At 38.4% G+C, this 20,660-nt stretch overlaps 1 protein-coding gene across 1 annotated transcript in view; it reads right to left on the reverse strand.

The window, feature by feature from the left end:
* The window catches only part of LOC136242481 (uncharacterized), a 33,328-nt gene extending 21,675 nt beyond the window's left edge, over positions 1 to 11,653 (reverse strand). Inside the window, exons 1-8 of the mRNA XM_066033911.1 lie at positions 11,453 to 11,653; positions 8,254 to 8,580; positions 6,795 to 7,115; positions 6,433 to 6,741; positions 6,075 to 6,383; positions 3,522 to 3,827; positions 1,471 to 1,776; positions 1,113 to 1,421 (exon numbers count right to left, since the gene is read on the reverse strand). Coding sequence (XP_065889983.1) covers positions 1,113 to 1,421; positions 1,471 to 1,776; positions 3,522 to 3,827; positions 6,075 to 6,383; positions 6,433 to 6,741; positions 6,795 to 7,115; positions 8,254 to 8,580; positions 11,453 to 11,528 — 2,263 coding nt within the window. The 5' untranslated portion in view covers positions 11,529 to 11,653. The remainder of the gene's footprint in view (positions 1 to 1,112; positions 1,422 to 1,470; positions 1,777 to 3,521; positions 3,828 to 6,074; positions 6,384 to 6,432; positions 6,742 to 6,794; positions 7,116 to 8,253; positions 8,581 to 11,452) is intronic.
* Between the last annotated feature and the right edge of the window lie 9,007 nt (positions 11,654 to 20,660).

Raw genomic sequence — 20,660 nt, forward strand, 5'->3', positions numbered from 1 at the left:
TGGAGAAAACAGAAAAAATCCATGACTGGACATGGGCAGCCTCGAACCTGCAGCCATCTGATTAACGCTCGAACGTTTTTTTTTTGTCAAGAGTCGCTTACTTCTATTTGTCAATGGTGATAGACTGTATGATAGTTATTGCTGGGCTGCTATATTAGGGTAAGTGACTGCTTTATTAGAATAATTACAGTAGGTTGGGCAATATTGCATAAGTACTAGTTCGCCTCATGAAATTTTTACCCATTTTCAATGCAACACTTATCCTAAATTTCACTACTACCCATGCTATTCCAAGTTAATACTATACTTGTTCTTTGGTTACCAAGCAACGGTTGTTAAGATCTGGTTACTGTGGCTCAAATGAAAAATCAGATCAGAATAGCCCATAGCAACCATTGCTAGGTAACAATCAACACAGACAAATGTTGCCATGGAGACTGTTTCTAAGGTAATATGTATTTGGGGCCATAGCTATCATACCTTAGCAACTGTTGCTAAGCAACAGCATTACACCATAGCACATACTCTAGCCAATGAGATTACAATTGTGACCAGATTTGCTAAAAGGGGTCTTCCACACACATCCAATTTACAAACTTTGAAAGTTCATACTTTAGAGTTGGAAAAAGACATTGATTGGAAATTTGGTCAGTAGTGAGCACCAACATAGCTGAAAAGTTCAGGTTTGTATCTCACTTGAACATCAAGTTATGGTCTTCCAAGATCATAGAAATGGATGTGTGTGGAAGACCCCTTTTCGCAAATCCGGTCACAATTACCGCTTTTCACTGATATCAGTGAAATTAATTTCACTGCTGGTATAGGGACTTTCGTATGGTATGGTATTACAGTGGAACCTCAATTATCTAAACACTGATTAACCAAACTCTCATTTATCCGAACACCAAATTGGCTGCTCAATTAGGGTATTTTGTCAACAAGTGTATGCTTTATTAGAGTAGTTGAGCAAAGCTCTGTATATAAATGTATGGATGCTCGATTTTACATACTATTCAATTATATGAACACCCTTCCCCCCAATTAGTTCAGATAATCGAGGTTCCAGTAAATTAAATTGTACAAAGGTCATAATTTAGTTTATGGTTTGGTACCTGGGACAGGGCAGCGTAGTCCTGCATCTTCACTGTGAACACAATTGTGGTTTGTTTCTCCATTATGTGGACAATCAAATATGTTTGATTCATTTCCAGTACAGTGAAGATTATCAAGAATAATGTCACCTGTTCCTTGCCCAAACTGAGCATTTCTATAAACGACAGCCCCATTGGTTTCATAGTCCAGTTGTTTGCAGACAACATTGACTTCATTTATACCCCAAAAGTCATCACAAACAGTTCCCCAATCTCCATTGTAAAAGACTTCAATTCTTCCTTCATTGGGACAGTTACCACCCACAAGACCTGAAAATTATATATCAATTAGATAGTACAACATGAAGATCATACTTACGTATTGGGATACAGGTTAGACCAGCATCTTCAGAATGATCACAGTTGTGTACACCAATACCTCCAGGAGTCCAACATCTAAAAAGGCTGTTATGTCCAACAGCACAGACCAAATTATCCAGCCAAATTGGTCCAGTTCCACCACCAAATCCACTTATGGCTTCACTTGCTCCAAAAGGAAACCCAAGTTGTCGACATGCTGCACTAGCATCACCCACATCCCACCAGTCATCGCAAACTGTACCCCACTGTCCCATTGTAAACACTTCCACACGGCCGTTGTAACCTGAAGTCCCACCAGCCACACCTAGTATTTTAACATACTATTTTACAATGCATCAATGCTAACAAAGGATCTGATATGGAACATCCTACAAATTTTATAAAAATCTGGCAATCTAAATGATAAATATTTTGGAAATCAAATGTGGAAAATGGCTGCACAGCCTGTAAGCCTTCTGCTCTTAATTTTAAGATCTCTTCACACAGGTTATCCCATATAGATTTGCATAGTTTGATCCAGTTAGTCATCTTTGCTTACAAAAAAATCCTCATACAAGCAGTGGCGACAAACTGATCTAGCACTAAGAACTTTATTGCAAGGAGACATTCAGGATGGAGAAATGTTTTGATTGAAAAAGACAAGTGTTATAATAACAAACAGCCCAACTGAAATTTTATTTTCTATTATTAGATAAATTAGACTCATCTTTTGATTGAAAATATTTCTTTGATGAGTTTTGATGGCAACATTTTTTTTTTTTTGGGGGGGGGGGGAGGAGGGGATACACCATTTTCTTTGGGGTTCTTTATAATGAAAGTTTTTAACCCAATAATTATTGAATTTGCCATTTCAATTTTGCACATAAAAGTTCAAATTCTGTATACTTTAGGACATTTTGTCTGAAGATCTAAGCTGAAATAAATTGAATTATGGATATTTTGTTGAAACAAATGTATTTAAATTACTAGTTACTGTGAGAAACAGTGTATTTTTTTGGCAAATTTTGATGCATGGTTGTCTCAGTATGCTGGTTTAAGTGGTTATTAATGAATGCAACATGGCTACTTATGTACTGTATGAAAGATTGGGTGGGTAGCTAGCCATATCATGCATGCATCTTTCAGCAATTTGTACAGTATAAGAAACCTGCATAATCAAGTCATTTTATCTCTTTAAACCGGCATGTGAAAATCTCAAATGTGTTGTTTGTGTATATAGTGACCAGCATAATGTATGCAGTCACATGCTTAATAACTAGATAGATTTCACTGTATATTATGAGCCTCCAGAGGAATCTATTTATAAATTGCATTAAAATTGATAATTATCTTAATCCAACAACTGAATGTGTTACTGTATAATACTCTCAATAGCAGCTTGACGTATTATATTGAAATACGTCAAGCGATTAGCCAATAGAATTAGTATTATACTTGTTTGTCAAGGTCCCATGACAAAAATCTATAATACTAATTTGATTGGCTAAAATAGTGTGGTGTGCTTATGTTAGAAATAAATGTCCAACTTGACAACTATTGTTACCATAGTGATAGTGCCCCCAGGTATGACACAATGTGGTTGCTTAGCAACGGGTGCTAGGTAACCGTTGCTATGGTAAAAGTCATTTTAAGACCATAGCAAAGGTTGCCAGGCAATGGTTGCTAAGTGTGATAGGTCTTTTGCAATGGTTATTATTTTGAATTTCTGTTGCTTAGTAACAGTTACTATGGTTGTTGGATTAATTTGCAATAGGACGGATGGCTGTGGTATTCGGGATTAATAGTTCTCGCATTGTAAACAGGAAGGAAATAGTGCTCGGCTTCGCCTCACACTATTTTACTTCTTCCTGTTTACAATGCGAGAACTATTAATCCCGAATACCACAGCCATCCATCCTATTACATATACAAATATGCCCATGTACGAATAATATTATGATATAGCTTTCTATTTGCTGTAACATTTTAATTGACTAAATACTTCAAACCACAATTGATTATAAAGTGACGCAAGTATTAAGTCTATTATGAAGGCTATTGTACACTTACGAATATCAGTGCACACCACACCAGCATCTTCATTATGTCCACAGTTATGGTTTCCTGGGCCATTGTGTGGACATGCAAATAGATCAGTCTCATTTCCAATACATCGTAGATTATCTAACCAAATTATACCATCTCCCGAACCAAATGCTGCTACTCTTGGCCAAGCAGCTGCTGTACCATACCCCAGCTGTTTGCACACTACATTAGCATCTCTTGGAGACCAAAAATCATCACAAATAGTGCCCCATTGTCCATTAAAATTAACTTCCACCCTTCCTTCATAAGGGCTGTTTCCTCCAACAAGTCCTATGCAGTTCAAACATACTATATAATTACAGTATTGTGCAACTATAGAGTACAATATATGTATAAACATATTAAGACAGCATCAGCACATTGGTAAAAGGTAATAGACTGGTGATCTGATGGATATACTGCTGCAGCTCCCATCACAGTAATTTGGTAGTATATCCTGATTTTGACTGGTACACTGGTAAATCAAACCAATTTGTGTGGCCCTCAGTATGGCCTGCATACTTTCACCTGGAATTTATGCCAATTACAAGATTGGCTTTTTAAATTAAAGTTTTACTAGCAAACAATGCTGGGAAGAAAAACCTGTTTATGCAAAAAAAAACAGTTTTGAGCTGAAATTGTTTTTATAGCATTATGTGCTAGCATTTTGAAAAGGTAACAATGATTTTCAAGTAAACTATTCCTGTCTAATTGATAAATTTACTCCCGGTCTATTTGATAAATTAAACTTTTGTGCAAACGATCTATTATCATCTCAGCAGTGAATAACTAGCTTTAGTCAGTTGTGCATTTATCAACTGTACTGGCTTGATCCTTTGATTCAGTGCATGTTTGTATGTGTAACCTGGCTAGCTGTTTCCTAAAGGTTATACAAATGTAACTCACTCTTGATTGCATGAAATATAACAATCAATTGAACTTTGAACTGTTTAAATGTTCAATGAGTTGAGGGCTATTACCCTACACCCCTCACATTAAATAACTGTTGGAAAATCCCAGCTATATCTCTGCTTTCACAAATAACTATAACTGTTTTTAGACCCTAGACACTCTTACACATAATATGGCATCATTTTGTGTTCTTTTCTTTATTTGGAAAAATGTGGGAATTGCCAAGCATTAATATACCTGGATGCTCTGTTAGAGTATAATGTTAGTGTTGTGTGGCATGGAGTGATAATACATTGGACCAGATGAACCCTAATAGTCTCAGGCAATGGTAAGTGTTCAGAAAAGTACATTGTTCAGATAACTGAAACCCTATATACAGAGCTCTACTCTAATAGAACATACACCTGTACTCAAAATACTCTAATAGAACAGTCAATTCTGATTTCAGATAATCAAGTGTATGGATAAATAAGGGTAGAGTCTACTGTATTCCTTATTATGATTATTACACTCATTTTACCACAATATAATTATAACATGATATATAAACCAGCATGTAAAATAATAATAATCAGAGACATTTGTGACATACATAATTATACTAACAGTAGCAGCACATGAACTCATAGTCAACACTTTCAACCACTAATAATAATTCTCTACTACAGAAGAAAATGTATGTGATATTGCATGTCTAATGAACTTTATGTTCAGATGACCTACCGATGCAGTGTTTAAGTGCCTGATATTAATGATTCTAATAGTATGATGTGATCCAAAAATGCATAATAATAATATATATTTAAGTAGAAATAAAAAGCAATAATTAAACAGTTGTCAGAAAACTCAGAAAAATATTAAAACTTTATAAAACTTGTTGGAAGGGTTTGTGCATGGTCATTCTGATGGCATGTTAGGCTTGATTATGTTTAACCAATACTATCAAGCTGTCATGAAGCTAATTTTGGGTGATATTTTTGGGCAGAAAAGTCCAAATCTCTATGATCCATATGATAATATTAGGCCACAAAAAGTTAATTATATGTTTCCTGGTCATGTTTTGCTGAATGAATTGCACTGCACAATCACCATACAATAATTTATAATATTTTATATCTGTTGAAAGGTTTTCATGTCTTGTAAACACTAAAGATGAACAAACTTTATACAACCCTGTAATTCTATGTACTGCTACATATATCAAACGTAGTGTACCACATCCAAAAAAACAATAACACAAGCCTGGTCACCGGTCAATTTTGGGGATTTGGTAGGACCAGAAACATATAATTAACTTTATATGACCTTAACATAAGCTATAAATCCTGTCAATGTCATGGTGTCATACAGATGGTCATTTGAAGTAGGAAAGCTATTATACTTCCATAGTCCCATTTACTATATGATACATTATATTACAGGGTGATACATATAGGCCTGATCCTAGCATTTTTACAAAAGTTAAACTTAGATGTATTGTTATCAAGTGTATAACTTTTTTAAATGCTAGTATGAATCACAGATACGAAAAAGCATTGTTTTTATCTGCATTTGAACCAATAACAGTGTAGAAAATACATTTCCAGTGCATTAACATAGTGATTGTTTGTATTTCTATCAACTTACGAACTGTTGGGCATTTGACACCAATATCTTCAGCATGGGTACAGTCATGGAAAGTTAGAGTGCAAAAGAACAATGACTCTATTGGATCATTTGAACAACCTAGGTTGTCAAGATGGATTGGTCCAGTGCCTTGACCATAGAATGCGTTACCACGCCATGATATAGCATTAGTATTTGTACCCCACTGCCTACAAGCTGCATTAGCATCAGTTGGTCCAGCATGATCATCACAAACTGTCCCCCATGTGTTGTCTCTGTAAACTTCTACACGTCCTTCACTCGATTCATCACCAGTAGTGTTAATTAACCCTAAAATCAATGTCAATAACACGCATGTATTTCTATATAGTTAGCTTACTTATATTTCTTAGACAACGTACTCCAGCATCTTCTGCATGGGTACACTGGGTGTTGGGATTTGGACCAGCTGGACAATCACTTATACGACTCTCATTTCCATTGCATCCCAGACCTCGAAATTGTATTATACCAGATCCTTCCCCAAATTCAGCAAGTCCATATACGAACTCCGCACCAGGATAACCCAACTGACGACAGAACACATTTGCATCTGCAATATCCCAACCATCATCACAAACTGTGCCCCAAGTACCATTGATGTGTACCTCTACACGGCCCTCGTACAGAAAAGAGCCACCAACTAATCCTGTGCATATTGCAATGAACAATTGTATAACGGGTAAAAATGTTTTGACTTACTGACATCAGTGCAGATTACTCCAGCATCTTGAATATGACGACAATTGTGTGAAGTATTTCCAACTAGTGCAGGGCAATCTTGTAGTCGGTTCTCAGTGGCCCTACAAAACATGTTATCCAACAGAATTGGTATATTATAGTTAGGTCCAAAATATGGAGATAACCAGCGTCGTGTGATGTCATAAGGATGTCCATATCCCAATTGCCTACATGCAACAACAGCATCTGCAAGGTTCCATGCATCTTCACAAACAGTTCCCCATTGTCCTTGTATAAACACTTCAATTCGTCCCTCAAACTGATTAGAGCCATTAACAAGCCCTGTAATAAAGTACATTGAAGCATATAAGAATAGCCACTTCATTACAGCTTCAACTGTCCTATCATTCCATTGTATTGGATAAAGGACTTTGTACATATTACTAGTATGCATGCATGCAACAATGATGAGCAAAATTTACAGGTTTATGTACCTGTGTATTCTACGTTTACAGCACACTACCCAGAGCATAGCAAGAAACTTTTAAGAGTTTAGACCTCTAGGAACACAACCAATATGTGTGGCAGTACAGTGCAGTGCAATAAATTACTATAACATGAAAATTACATTAATTCCTCAGGAGTTGATCCAGAAAGGGTGTATGTACCTTTACCTCCAACAGAAAAAGTTTATAGAGTAGCCAAGCACAACCATTAACAGACTTGTTAAAGACAGATGGAAATCTGATTGTAGAATAATAAAATTCAGTTAAAAATATAATTTCAATCAGAAGTATTCAACATGAAAGCTTTTTGAATCAGCATACTCTGCATATGCCATTAATTTTGTGTTTGCTAGGTTACCAAAAGCAACAAAGAAAGTAGTAGTAGTACTACAGTAAACGTAGAAGAATCATTGACCTATATAGGATGCAGATATTACACATAGGCTTGCAATGCAAAAGTGATTGTCAGCTTATTATTGATTTATAGCTTTTGCTTTTTGGCTGTGGGGAACAGCCAAGCCCACTGTATCTATGCCACAGAGGTTTTAGGATAAACAATTAGCTATATCTTATACCTGCAGAAATGTTTTGTAATGTGATGATTGACGTTTTATATTTCACTCCATTTTGTCAGTATGCATTGCTGTTTACCATATACTAATGCCTGACTAATATTATCGAGTGTAGTACTCGATAGGTAAAATTATTGGAATTTAGTAAATTTTGAAAATTCAAAATTCAAAATCTCTCCTAAACCCCCTGCATCAATGTCTATAAGAATCTCTTTTTGAAGGAGAATCCTGGCTAACTAACTCTTACCCAAGTATGTATTTGCTACACAACAAAACAATGTGATTCCAGTAGTCTACTCCACTGTTCCAGTACACCAGTCTACTTCAGTAGACACCCCAATTTATTACAATATGAGTATGTAGTTACATGCTTATTATACAGAAGAGTTTATAGTCACTTACTAATATCATTTTCACACACAACACTGGCATCTTCAGAGTGAGCACAGTTGTGAGTACCAGCAGGTCTAAAACTTGGACACTCCAAGAGATTGTCTTCACTTCCTGTACACAGCAGATCATCAAGTACTATTGAACCCACTCCTTGTCCATGCGAGGCACGCTGAAGTGCTTGTAAAGCACCTGGGTAACCAAGCTGTCTGCAAACAACGCGGGCATCATTCAAGCTCCAAAAGTCATCACAGATAGTTCCCCAGCAACCATTGTACCAAATTTCAACACGACCTTCTGCTTGTCTGTACCCTTCTACCAAACGAACATCTCCTGTCTCTGTTTAATGATAGAATAACATTGCAATAGCATGTTTTCATATTTACCACACGTGCACATACACACATTTATGTATAAACAAGCTTTAGGCCAAAACTGTTCAACTATATGTGTAAAAGCTACAGTCTTGCTACATTAAAAAGTATGACATCCAGACTGGCAAGCAATATGTGGCTGCAATGCTGCTAAAGTATAATAATATGTTTATATTAGCATTAGTGGCAGGTGAGGTAAGCTACATTTTACAATGATACCTCCATCAGAGTTCATTCCAACAAACAAGCAAAGGACTAACACCATGCACTGAGTATACCTGCTAAAATTTAAAAGATTCCTACATACAATAGATACAACTGGTGTATCCATACTTTAAAAATTTGCCCACTTAAAATTAACGGATTAGCAGTAAATATACATGCATGTATAATCATCATAGCTATTACCTTTTGGTTATCTGTAAAATAATACAATGCTTGTATGCTTAAGCATATTCTTGCAAAATAAAGTAACAATTTAACGATAGTTAAATTAATTTTTTACTAAATTGTATCATTTCAGCAAAGCCTGAAACTTCTATTGAATGCCCACTATGCATCCACGACTACCCTTTTCTCACTGACCCCTTCAATATATAGCTATATTATATGTAATCAGCTTACATGCCTCAAATAACAGCCTACACTCACACATACCCTAAACAAAATCCTAACCACTCTATCAAATCCATCATAATATTTTGTTTGTATCTGCCAATCTAAACAATAAATAAATTAAAATTGCAAAAGGACATAGATACACTTTATAGATGGAATATTGATCCACCCACCAATGCATTCAACATTTTATTAACTTTGCAGCTGGAAACAAAAAGAACATCAAATAGCACTAATGTAATTTGTACTTTGATCAAAACCCTCAAATATGGAATGCTCTATGACCATCGGAAAAATTGCTTACAAACTAGACTCCCAGCAATATAGGTTTCTAGATCATCAACATAAATGTCACATCTATAAAATGTTACTTGAAAGCACACCAAAGATGTACTATGCTGAGCTACCATGAGATTGTTATGGTACAAAAATAAAACTATTAAAATAAGTTGATTAGTTCAAATCAGCTTGCTGCAAGCAAAGAGTATTCTCTGAGATGCAGTGGTAGCAATTGCTGCTACTCTATCAAATGCTGTTTTGGAGTGGGAGAAACTTTGATTTAAAATGTTTTTCATTGCTGTAATGGTCTCATTAAGGTAATGTCCAATGCAGCCAATTTCAACAATGTGGTACTGACACTGACCCACGAAGCCCAAGCAATCAAGCTCAGGCACTATTTGTTGTACTCAGGCTTTCCTTCTTTACGCTGACGTGCAGCAGTAAGGTCAGTATGAGAATTAAATGGGCATGCAGGTGAGCTCCAGTAATGAGCCAGACAGTTTTCAGTTCTTCATTATATACTATAGTATGTTCACGTTGAGCTGAATCCTCAAAAACATTTAATAACTCATGGATGCAATTACACACTATCTTGAAATTTGGCTCATTTGTAGTACTGCTTGACCCACTAAAAATATTTCTAAATATTTTTGTTCAAATGTTTGACATAAAATTTACGGCCAATCAAAATTTTCACAATACATTTCCTATGGGGAAGCCATATAAGTACATTGTCCATTACAGCCCTTTCCAGAACTTGTAATGGAGCCAAATCGTACGTGTCTGTTGTTGACACCTTTGCTGTTACCAATAATCATCTGGTTGGCTGAAATGTTAGCTCTGTTGAGAAAAAAATCCACTTCTAATTTTTAGCTGTTTTTCAGGATTCAGCTCAACGTGAACATACTATACAGATAAATTATTAGCTATACAGCCCTAGCTTATAAAGGAGATATGTACAATTAATGTTATAGTTGTAAATTGACTGCTCTATAAGAGTATTTAGGTTTTTTTGCTACCAGCAGTGACCAATACTAATGGAGGCATGGCACCCCTTCTATTTTTAAGGATAAAGGCTTAAGCCCGTACATCCATAAACAAATTATGTACTTAGCTATTCTAATTACTATACAAAATCAAATAAGCAATCACTGTAGTCTGTCCAGCAGCGTTTTAAAATCATTGACAGAGGGAGAATCAACAATAATAGATTGGGGTAATGAATCCCAGTCATTGATTACTCTGTTACTATAAAAATTAGATCTTGTATACGAATTCTAGCATCGTGCATGTGTAGCAGTCAGCGCGTGATGACACACTGGTAACTACTGAGTTAACTAATGATCTTGACGCTCACGCCTTGTAGTCTCGCGTATAGCCAGACCCGCTTTTCCCGCCCCCATGCACACAAAAGAAAAGTAGTGGTCTGGCTACGCGAGACTACACGCCTCGCGCATGCAATCAAACACTGTATATACTTTATTTATCAAATATTGATGGCTTCTCTCTCTTTTATACAACTGGGTCGGGGGAATCAAGTAAACATAGCTACTACTTGCTTTTGTACGTGTCGCATAGTTGCAGCTATTTTATGCTTGTGTCGCGTGCAAATAGGTCTCGACAGCCGAGACTGTAAAAGACATACAGGTAAGATGCACAGAATATTTCATACTTTTCTGTGGTGCATGACTTTTATAGCTACAACTATACAGCCCCCTTTTTTAGCCCTTGTATCATAGGTTAGTAAAGTAGGTGACGTATGGCTGAATTCTATAAGTTTTCATGCCTATAGCTATACTTAACCCAAAGCTCAGTATAGCCGCTGCATTCTGATGCTCTGTATAAAATAACTGTAACTAGTTATAATGTATTATGAAGGGATGACACCAAAAGGCTAAGTCTCTATGCATGATGTATAGCTATATTCATGTAGCTAGTACCTTGTGCATCAGTGCTGAGAATAATAGCAAAACAAGTGAGCACTTGTAGCAGGAAATAATGTCCTGCTTCTTGCATACCGCGGTGTAGACTGACGAACTGCACAGCAAGTAGTTATAACAATTGCAGCAAACTGCGTTCACAAGCAGCAGCTTTTGTTTAACTGCCGAGCTTGAGCGACTTCAGCTTTTGCTGCATACTGCAAATTATGCCGCAAGCTAACAAACTATATGGAGGGGTGTGGCATTATAGTCTCGCCCCCAGACCACAAGGGTCTGGTGACACGCAACACACGTTCTTGGCAGTGACGTATACGACCAAAGAATTCATCGGTCGCCAATCAGATTCAGTCGAGAACAGCTCTGACCTCAGTTATTCCTACACTTTCGCGCGAATAGAACTCACTTTGTTTCTTATCGCCGTCTCCTTTACTGTAGTACTGGTGACAGTCTTCTTACCGTAGCATCATGATCCTAAGCATCGAGCTCACGCGTAGTACGTGATGTCATATAGACATTGTTTGTTTGTTTTTTAATAGACATTGTAAGGCTTCGTTTAAAAAATTTTTTTTATATACCCGAGCTGGATGTCTACCACCCCCAGCACCAAGGAGCAAGTGTGCTGGACAACTGAAAGGGGACAACTAACCCATTTCCGGGGAAGCATTGTTGGAACGATGAAGGATGGATCGTGTTCCCCGGATGCACATTGTAGCAGAACGAAGCAATGAAAATGACAGTGTGCAGCGAATCCACGCCAGAGTGCCACTATAAGATGTTGAGCTGTGGCGAGAAAGCATGTCGGCCAGACGACGATAGAATGTTAGTGCTTCTCCCATTCCACCGGTTGTGGAAAAAACTAAAGGGGTAAAGGAAGCCTGTTCCACCTCCCGGACACGTTCGCCATACTCTCGCTTCTTCTGTAATTCATGACGACGATATACAGATGGTATGCTGGAGTTACGGTAACTTGGTGCATTAGGGTGGAATACCCTTACGTCAAGAAAGGCACTTTGTCGCCGTCCCCAGAAACCACTTGCATGAATATCTGCCCTGGCATCATCCTGTCGGTTGGCAGACTTGGGAGTGATTACTTCACCACTGAGGGGCTGTAAGGGAGGCTCAGTAGCAACATCTGAACACACCCTTGACAATAAACCTGCCGTGATGTCACACAAGTCATTGTGTCGCACAAAGGTTAAGCCCCCATGTTGACAGACCATAGTATGGTCGATAGTAATAGAAGCCCCACAGACACAGTGACTGGGAACATTCAGTAACTTCCATCCGTAGCGCAGGTGGACAGCATCCCAGAACTCTTGTTTGTTAAGATGGAAGCCCTGCTCCTGTAATGGCAGGGCCAGTAACCAGGAAGATGCACCGGGTTCACTGTTCAAATCAACCACCCTTTGAAGTTGGGAAGAAAGATGACCTCTTACATGCATTGCGAGTTCTTTGGAAGTTCTTCACCGATTAAGATGAACCTGGGCCTTTACAGAACGAACATCAGGGGGGGGGCGAGCACAAACTGACTGCTTGATAATCAGATCTTTCAGGGAGGCAGTAATCAGTAGTGATGCATCAAACTGAGAATCAGAAACCTTCGTGGGATTTATACGCCCTAAACCACCAAAACGGCTAGGAAGGGAGAGCAGGTCCTGTTCATCAGCAGAGCAACCAGGGTGCCCAGAAATAGAAGGATGAAGTTGCATTCGTATGGCATCCTCTAGTGGTTTTAAAAAAGAGCTTATATCCGGGACTGTTCTCATCAAATAAACCCATCGTCCAATTAATCCATGAGTGAAGGCACTATAAGCAGCATGTGGACGACTGTTTGCAATCCCAGCCAAGTCAGAGACCCAGGACTGCACTTTGTCGGCCACATACTCCTCTGCGAACTCTCTTGATCCCAGCACAGCACCAAGATGTCTTTGGCCACGAGCAGTTATCTGAATGTTGGTATCAGCAAAAAAACTTTTGTGCTCAAGTGAGGTGTTCTGGCTTGACAATTAGAATAGTTTTAACAGCATTTGTAAAATAGCCATAGGCTGGGCCATAAGATGAAAGTTGCAGCCACCAAGTCAGCAGTGAAGAGAGTGAACCAACAGCACTGGCATCATCAGCAAACCAAACCTGAGATACATCAGGCACTTCAGTACATAAACGACGAATCAGAGGAACCATAGCCAGTGCATACGTGCCCATAGCAAGGGGGTCACCTTGCGTTGTGCCCTCGGTAGATGAGATTTCACCTTCACCAACAACAAAAAGACGGACTGGGGCACGATAAGTATTCTGCAGGATGGTAGAAAATGGACAAATCTTGGAAATATTGTGAAGTGCAGCTTGACGATTGACACAGTTAAATGCATTAGTAGCATCAACAAGAAGAGCAGCTTCACTTGTGGCAGCCCCAAACAATTCCTTCATTGCATGAACTGCTGCTTCAGAACCAGCCTCATGACCAGCACAAGTCTGTAGGGGGCCAGCAGCTGATACAATATCATCACCAATGGCATAGAGGACTGCCTTTGAAACAATCCGACGGGGCACATCCCCAATGCCAATTGGACGGACACCTGGACACTTATCCAATGGAATTAGTCTACAGGACAGGAAGGGCATTAGTACCGAAGGCACAAGGTGAGCAGTGCACAGGCGATGAGCAACAGAAGCCAGGGCTTCACATAGTCCAACAGAGGCCTTCCCAAAAGATGTACACATACGTCGCCATGCAAAGGCATCAACACCAGATGGACCAGCTGCTCCATGAGTATTAAGAGAAGCTTTCTTGATTACATCACCAGTTATACAATCAAAAATGATGGGGTCATAATGCTGAGTCTCACTAGACGAATCAAGTAATATTGATGGGCTGGCTGGAATAGCAGCTGGATGTTTCTCCATCAAAATTTCTCTAACAGTACGAAAACGTTGTTTGCCTGAGGAATCAAAACCAGAAGGAATTGATGAATCCAGTGACAACACACCACCTTTAGATTTCTCAGAGAGAAGGCGTAGTGCCATACTCATTTATCCCTCAGACATCAAATGATCAAACAAGCATGAAGGATCTTTAGGTTCATTCCTAGATGACAGTCCACGCTTTAGATGATCCTGTATACAGCGACCCTCTTTAAGCAGAGCATCAAAGGAACCTTGGTTCCACAATTCCAATCTGCGAAGAAGGTGAGCAGAATGATCCTTAGCTTTACTTTGTTTGTGTGGTTTTTGTAACAGCAAGGGCTGCAACACTGAACAGGCCATCAAAGCAATAGAGCTTAGAGCTGTGTCCTCAGCAAAAGCTTGATATAGTCTAGCAAATTCCTTAATAAAGTGCTTGCCTGCTTTTCCATATGGTATGAGAAAAACATTTGGTCTCCAATGAACGACCTCATCATATGCGGATATCAAAAAGTCACAGACTTGTTCACCAGTAACAGTACTATTCCACAGGAAGTCAGTACATGGCTTAAATTGATGAGTTGAATCCCGAACAAAAAAAAAAGAGTCCTGACCAATAGTAAGGCTTCGTTTAGGTGTTACACTTTCCCGCGGTGATCCTGCGTTCAATCGAAATCGTAAATGCTGTTATGGATTCAGTTCATAGTGGAGAGTTAATTTGTAAGTTTCTTTGTCACTTTATCAGTCTATAGTAGTCTCGCGTAGCCAGACCCTATTTCTCCGCACGGCGCTTATCGATTGGAAATTACTGAGGTTTTCACCAGCGTTCGAATCTGCATGACGCCGTGCGTTAGAGCGCACCGGTTAACGTGATGACAAAAGGCTTAATGTGCAATCACGCTAACCGCTACGCACTCACGCACGGCGTCACACAGATTCGAACGCTGGTGAAAACCTCAGTATAAGCGCCTGCTACGGAGCAGGCGCTTATAATTTCCAATCGATAAGCGCCGTGCGGAGAAATAGGGTTTGGCTACGCGAGACTGAGGATTGGGAAGCCGCATACTAAACCCATATACAATTTTTAAAATTCCCGCTTTATATAAGGAGATTAAGCGTCCAAAATTACCGCGAATATTTTAGTTACAGAAGAATAATTGATGGTTATTCAAATTCCGGACACCATCGACATAACGGTCTAATTCCGGACACTATAACACTACTACCCATATGAGGAGAGACTTTCAATACTTCAGTTACCGTCTTTGACTCATAGGCGTCACAGAGGTGACATGATACTTCTATACAAGATTCTCAATAACTACATATTTTAGTTCAGATTTTTCTACTTTATATACCTACTCCAATACACCATCACCAGGGGACACCAGTTCAAACTGTTTAAGTATCATTCAAGATTAGATTAAACTGTAGTTTTTTTTAAAATAGGTTAATTAATGATTGGAGCGCTTTGCCTGCAATTGTAGTTAACGCTAATTCTGTAAATAGTTTTAAATCCTTATTAGATAATTACTTATACTTAATTTTGTATAAATTGTTAATTGTACTGTTATGTGCTGATCTGGTATACAGGCTGTGCCTTTACCGGTACTTTAATCATAATCATAATCATTTTTTAAAACCCTGGTTTGGTGGACTGCCCTCCCCAGCACAAAGAATGGCACGTGCTGGACAACTGAAAGAAAATAGAGTAATGCTGCCAGCATGTTAGGCCACTCCAAGTCATATCTTAGTTTCTGGTCACTCCCTAGCCAACAAAAGGATGCAGGCGGGTGGATGATCAGGACTATAGACTCTTACAGTAATGTATACTGTGATGACACACTGTATAGTAAAATTAGCCAACTCATGTTGATCTTAGTGCCATATTAACCAAGCTTAGCCAACATTCTTACAACATAAATTATGATTCTGAAAAAATGCACTAAGAAAGTTGCCACTTGCACACTGCTTTAAAACAACTGAGCACGCAATAGCACTATAGGAAAGGTCTGCTCATGATCATGCAGCTACTTTTGCTTTCCAAGTGAAATGTCTCATTAGCTATGTCAGGAAAGTATTATTTATTAGCTAGTTGTTCAAATGATCCAAAATGAAATTATATAAACTATTTATGATGATTATGATTATGATGCAGTGGCGGATCTAGATGGGTTTCTGGGGTTTCGACAGAAACCCCCTTTAAATTTAGCTCAGTGGAAGTCTAAATACATAAACATTGTTGACATTTGTTGTACTGATAATTTGTCATATCAAACAACTATACCACTATATTCAGTAGCATGCATGCAGTTGCACTTAACTTACACCATTTATAGCTATTAAACCCTCAGCAACGCTTCACTTTTCATCTCCCACTGCATTAAAAACGATCGAGATACTCTAATAGAGCAGTCAAGTAACTACTCTAATAGAGCAATCAAAGCTACAGCTTGTAGTCACCATATTTGCCCTTTAGTTAGCTATAGTATTTGCAGTTTAAAGCATTGGATTTATTTTAACTGCTAACTAAAAGTAGCCTAAAATCTGATCTCAGAACTTCTAAAATCTCAACATTTTCTGGAGAAATGTCATCAGATGTCTTATTCAGCTATACCAACTTTCAGAAGCCGCCTTTTTAAAATCCTAGATCCGCCACTGTGATGTGATTTGGGTTGAGGCTAAAAGCTTTTACACCCATTCAATTACATACATACATAGATGTAATAAACAAAAATTAACTATGAATATAATTATTACATTAACATAAATCTAAAATCATAAAAGTAACTGTCTATAGCTGATTAAAAATTATTTAGTAAAGAATTTTCCACAGTAATCACTTGTAAGATTGTTCCAGTCATTAATTACTCTAGTGCCAAAGTAGTTGACCCGACATGAATGGTGGGCAGGGGGCTTAAGTAATTTATGTGTGACCTCTAGTTTGTGTGTTGTGTGGGAAAGAGTAAAAAAGTTGGAGTGATCTCGATCAAAGTAACCATTCAAAAGCTTGAAAAGATCACCACATCTGTGCCTGTACAAAAGAGATGGTAAATTCATTGATGTCAGTCTATCTATGTAAGACCTACTGGTTTTGCAGCACGATGTTGCACACCCTCAAGTTTACGTTGATCCAATACATACTGGTGTTTACAAACCAGAAACTCTTCATTCAAATGTGAAGTCTTAGCCCACTATGTCTTTCCAGCCTACTATATTCTTGAGAAAAATAACTGTCAAAAAGTTTTGAGTCATTGAGTGCTCCAGGCTAGTGTCTTTCAGTGGGAAAATTGATGCTTTAACTAAGGGTTGCCAATCTACGACCATACAATTATTTTGCCATGTAAAAGTTGAAGTTTAAGCTCACCAAAAGTTACCAGCTTTCCAGTCAGTCTACCAGTGTTCAGTGATAAGGAAGTCGAAGTTTGGATCCACGTATAGAAGAGTTACTAGACTCAGTAATCATCAGAGGACCACATTTGAATTGTTAGGAAGGTTATAGATATGGCCTATTATAGGTGTCACATACTAAAGTTACTTTGTATTAAATACTGAATAGCTATATAGCTAATCGAGGAAGAAATATTTTAGTACTGCGGCATATATACCTGGCTGTTAGAGTTAAGGCAAGCATGACTGCTCTATTAGAATCCCTGACTGCTCTATTAGAGTATCTCAATCTTATGCAGTGTTTAAAAAAGCAGTGTCCTTGGAATTTACTGGGTCACATGTACTGAAGTGCTGTAATATTAATAATAGTCCCCATAAACTGGAGTTCCAGGATTTCCATGCGGGTGGGTGACCAGAAACTAAGGTTTGACTTGGTGTGGCCTTACTCGGACAGGCTGGACTCCACTTGCACTAAATCCATTGGTGGTGGAGCCCTAGTGTAAGCACCAATGGATGAGCGTGCACCTCGAATGCATTGAATGGCTGACCGGAGCAAAGAGAAGCCAAGACAACTCCAAAGCCAACCAAGGACCACAGAGTATTCATCACCCCACTTAGCCAATAAGAGGGAAACCAGAAAACTGTGGCCTCGTGAGCCAACCCTCCTGTTGCTGACATGATGATAGCCATGCACCACACTGAAGGAAGGTCTTCAGAGTTCTGCAATGGTGTAGCCGTGCCTTTGGAATGAACAGCCAACATGAGTATAAGATTCAATTGGCCAGACTGCTTTTTTTATCTTTGTTATTGGGTGGGGAGAAAAAAGGGTCTGGTCCAGTTCGAATCCCACAATCATTTTGACATTTCATGTGGTTACATCACAAGTATGTAGTATTTATGGCCCCATGTGCTTAAACTCCACAGTAATAAAACTACTGTAGTACAACAATAACCAAAGAATACACTTAGGCCAACAACTGTAAATTCCTTGTTTCCTGTCCTAGTCAGGCAAAAAATACCACGCCGGCAGGCGGCTATTATTTATTATATTGTTAAAATCTAGGGGTTTTACAGCAAAAACTATAACCCTAAAATCAGCCTCAATTTCCCTTCATGACAGCTTGGCAGCATTGGTTAGGCATAGCCAAGCCCAGAATTGTCTTCAGACCAACCCCAAACCCTTCCAAAAAGCTTCTATGAATTTAAAAAAGATTTCTATTAAACAGAATTATGCTGACTGACTAACTGATGCCTCCAGCCAAGCATAGCTCAACAATGGATAAGACTACAGGCTTGATTTCTTCACTGTTCGACGTTGTTTTGTTCCGAGATGTGCCTTTTCGCCAACTGCAGTACATACAATACACGCATCATGGATTTGCATGTACATAATTTACAACACTGCATAACTAAAAGTAGTGTGGCCCCGACTAGACATTGGGTGACCTGCAGTTCGAATCTTGGGATTTTTTCCCTTACTTTGGCCCCTTTTCTGTTACACCTTATCAGTCACTAAGTCAAGTTATCAAGTCAAGGCATTAAGTCTAAGTCCTTGAAATTAGGTTAGGTAATCCTAAGGCTGCAGCACATGTTGCTGTCAGACCTTCAGTGCTGGTCACTGTAAAGTGTTAATAATAAATACTTTAGATTTAAGGAAGAAAATCCATCCCTCCTGGAGGAAGACTGAGTGTGGCCCCGACTAGACATTGGGTGACCTGCAGTTCGAATCCTGGGGTTGGAGGGATTTTTTCTTACTTTGGCTCCTTTTCTGTTACACCTTATCAGTCCCTAAGTCAAGTCACCAAGTCAAGTCATTAAGTCTAAGTCCCTGAAATTAGGTTAGAATCAAGTGGAACCAACTCAGAAGACTGTTCTTTTAATTGCAAATGTAATTTCTTGGCATACCAGTCCTGAAACTGCAAGCATAAAAGTCTTTACAGATTTAGATTTATTTACTGACAGATCCAGGAGCTGTAGCTGATCTGTGCAATTGGCTGGCAGTAAAACTACATCTAAATTTTGACTATCCAATAGCTGGAGAAAGGAGGATGTTGTTTGAGCCTTGAAATTGTCGAAGATCAATAAAGCTGGGGGGCCACTTAATAACTTCAATTTGTTTCTCTTTTCATTCACATAGGGCATTATAATCCTCTCAAAATATCACTTCATTGTTATTTTGTTTGACCAATGGTTGTGAGACATGCCATGCTGATGGAAAATCATGCTAGGATAAAAATCGATCAGCCTTTTCTTCATAAATTAATTGAAGTGTTACCTGTCATTGAGCCACAAAACACTGCTGTTATTTGTCTCTTATCATCTTTAGCAACTATCTCTACCCTTTTAGTTCCTTCTTCTGCCATGGTCCAAGGTGTAACTGGGACATAATTCAAAGCTGTCCGATCAAAGTTCAACCAGGAATTTCATCAATGGTGACAATACATTTAATCTCTTGTAAAAAATCTTCCTTCAAATTCTCAAATAGTTCAGGTTCAAATGTAAAGTTGTACACATCTTACTGAAGCGTATCATCAAGAAGTTGCACCTATTATAATTATGATGAATTACTAAAATGTGTAAACAAAGCTAGATATTTAGGATTAATGATTGACTCCAAGCTTACCTTCAAGACACATGTCAATTTAGTATGTATAAGAAAGCAGACAATACCTTGTCTTTTCCGAGAGGAAATTTGTATTCATGCCAGTGTGAAGTGAAAGCTGAAGCCTACCAGATGTACGTGCATCCCATCTTGGAGTATGCTGCCTGTGTCTGGGCTCCTCACACCCAATGTAAAAAGAAGCTGTTCAGAAGCATGCAGCAAGATTTGTGATTGGAGACTTCCACTCCACTAGCAGTGTAACACAAATGCTTACCACCTTGAAATAGAACAGTTTAAATTATCATAGAAATTTAA

This window comes from Dysidea avara, chromosome 13, assembly GCF_963678975.1.
Source record: "Dysidea avara chromosome 13, odDysAvar1.4, whole genome shotgun sequence".
NCBI classification, from domain to species: domain Eukaryota; kingdom Metazoa; phylum Porifera; class Demospongiae; order Dictyoceratida; family Dysideidae; genus Dysidea; species Dysidea avara.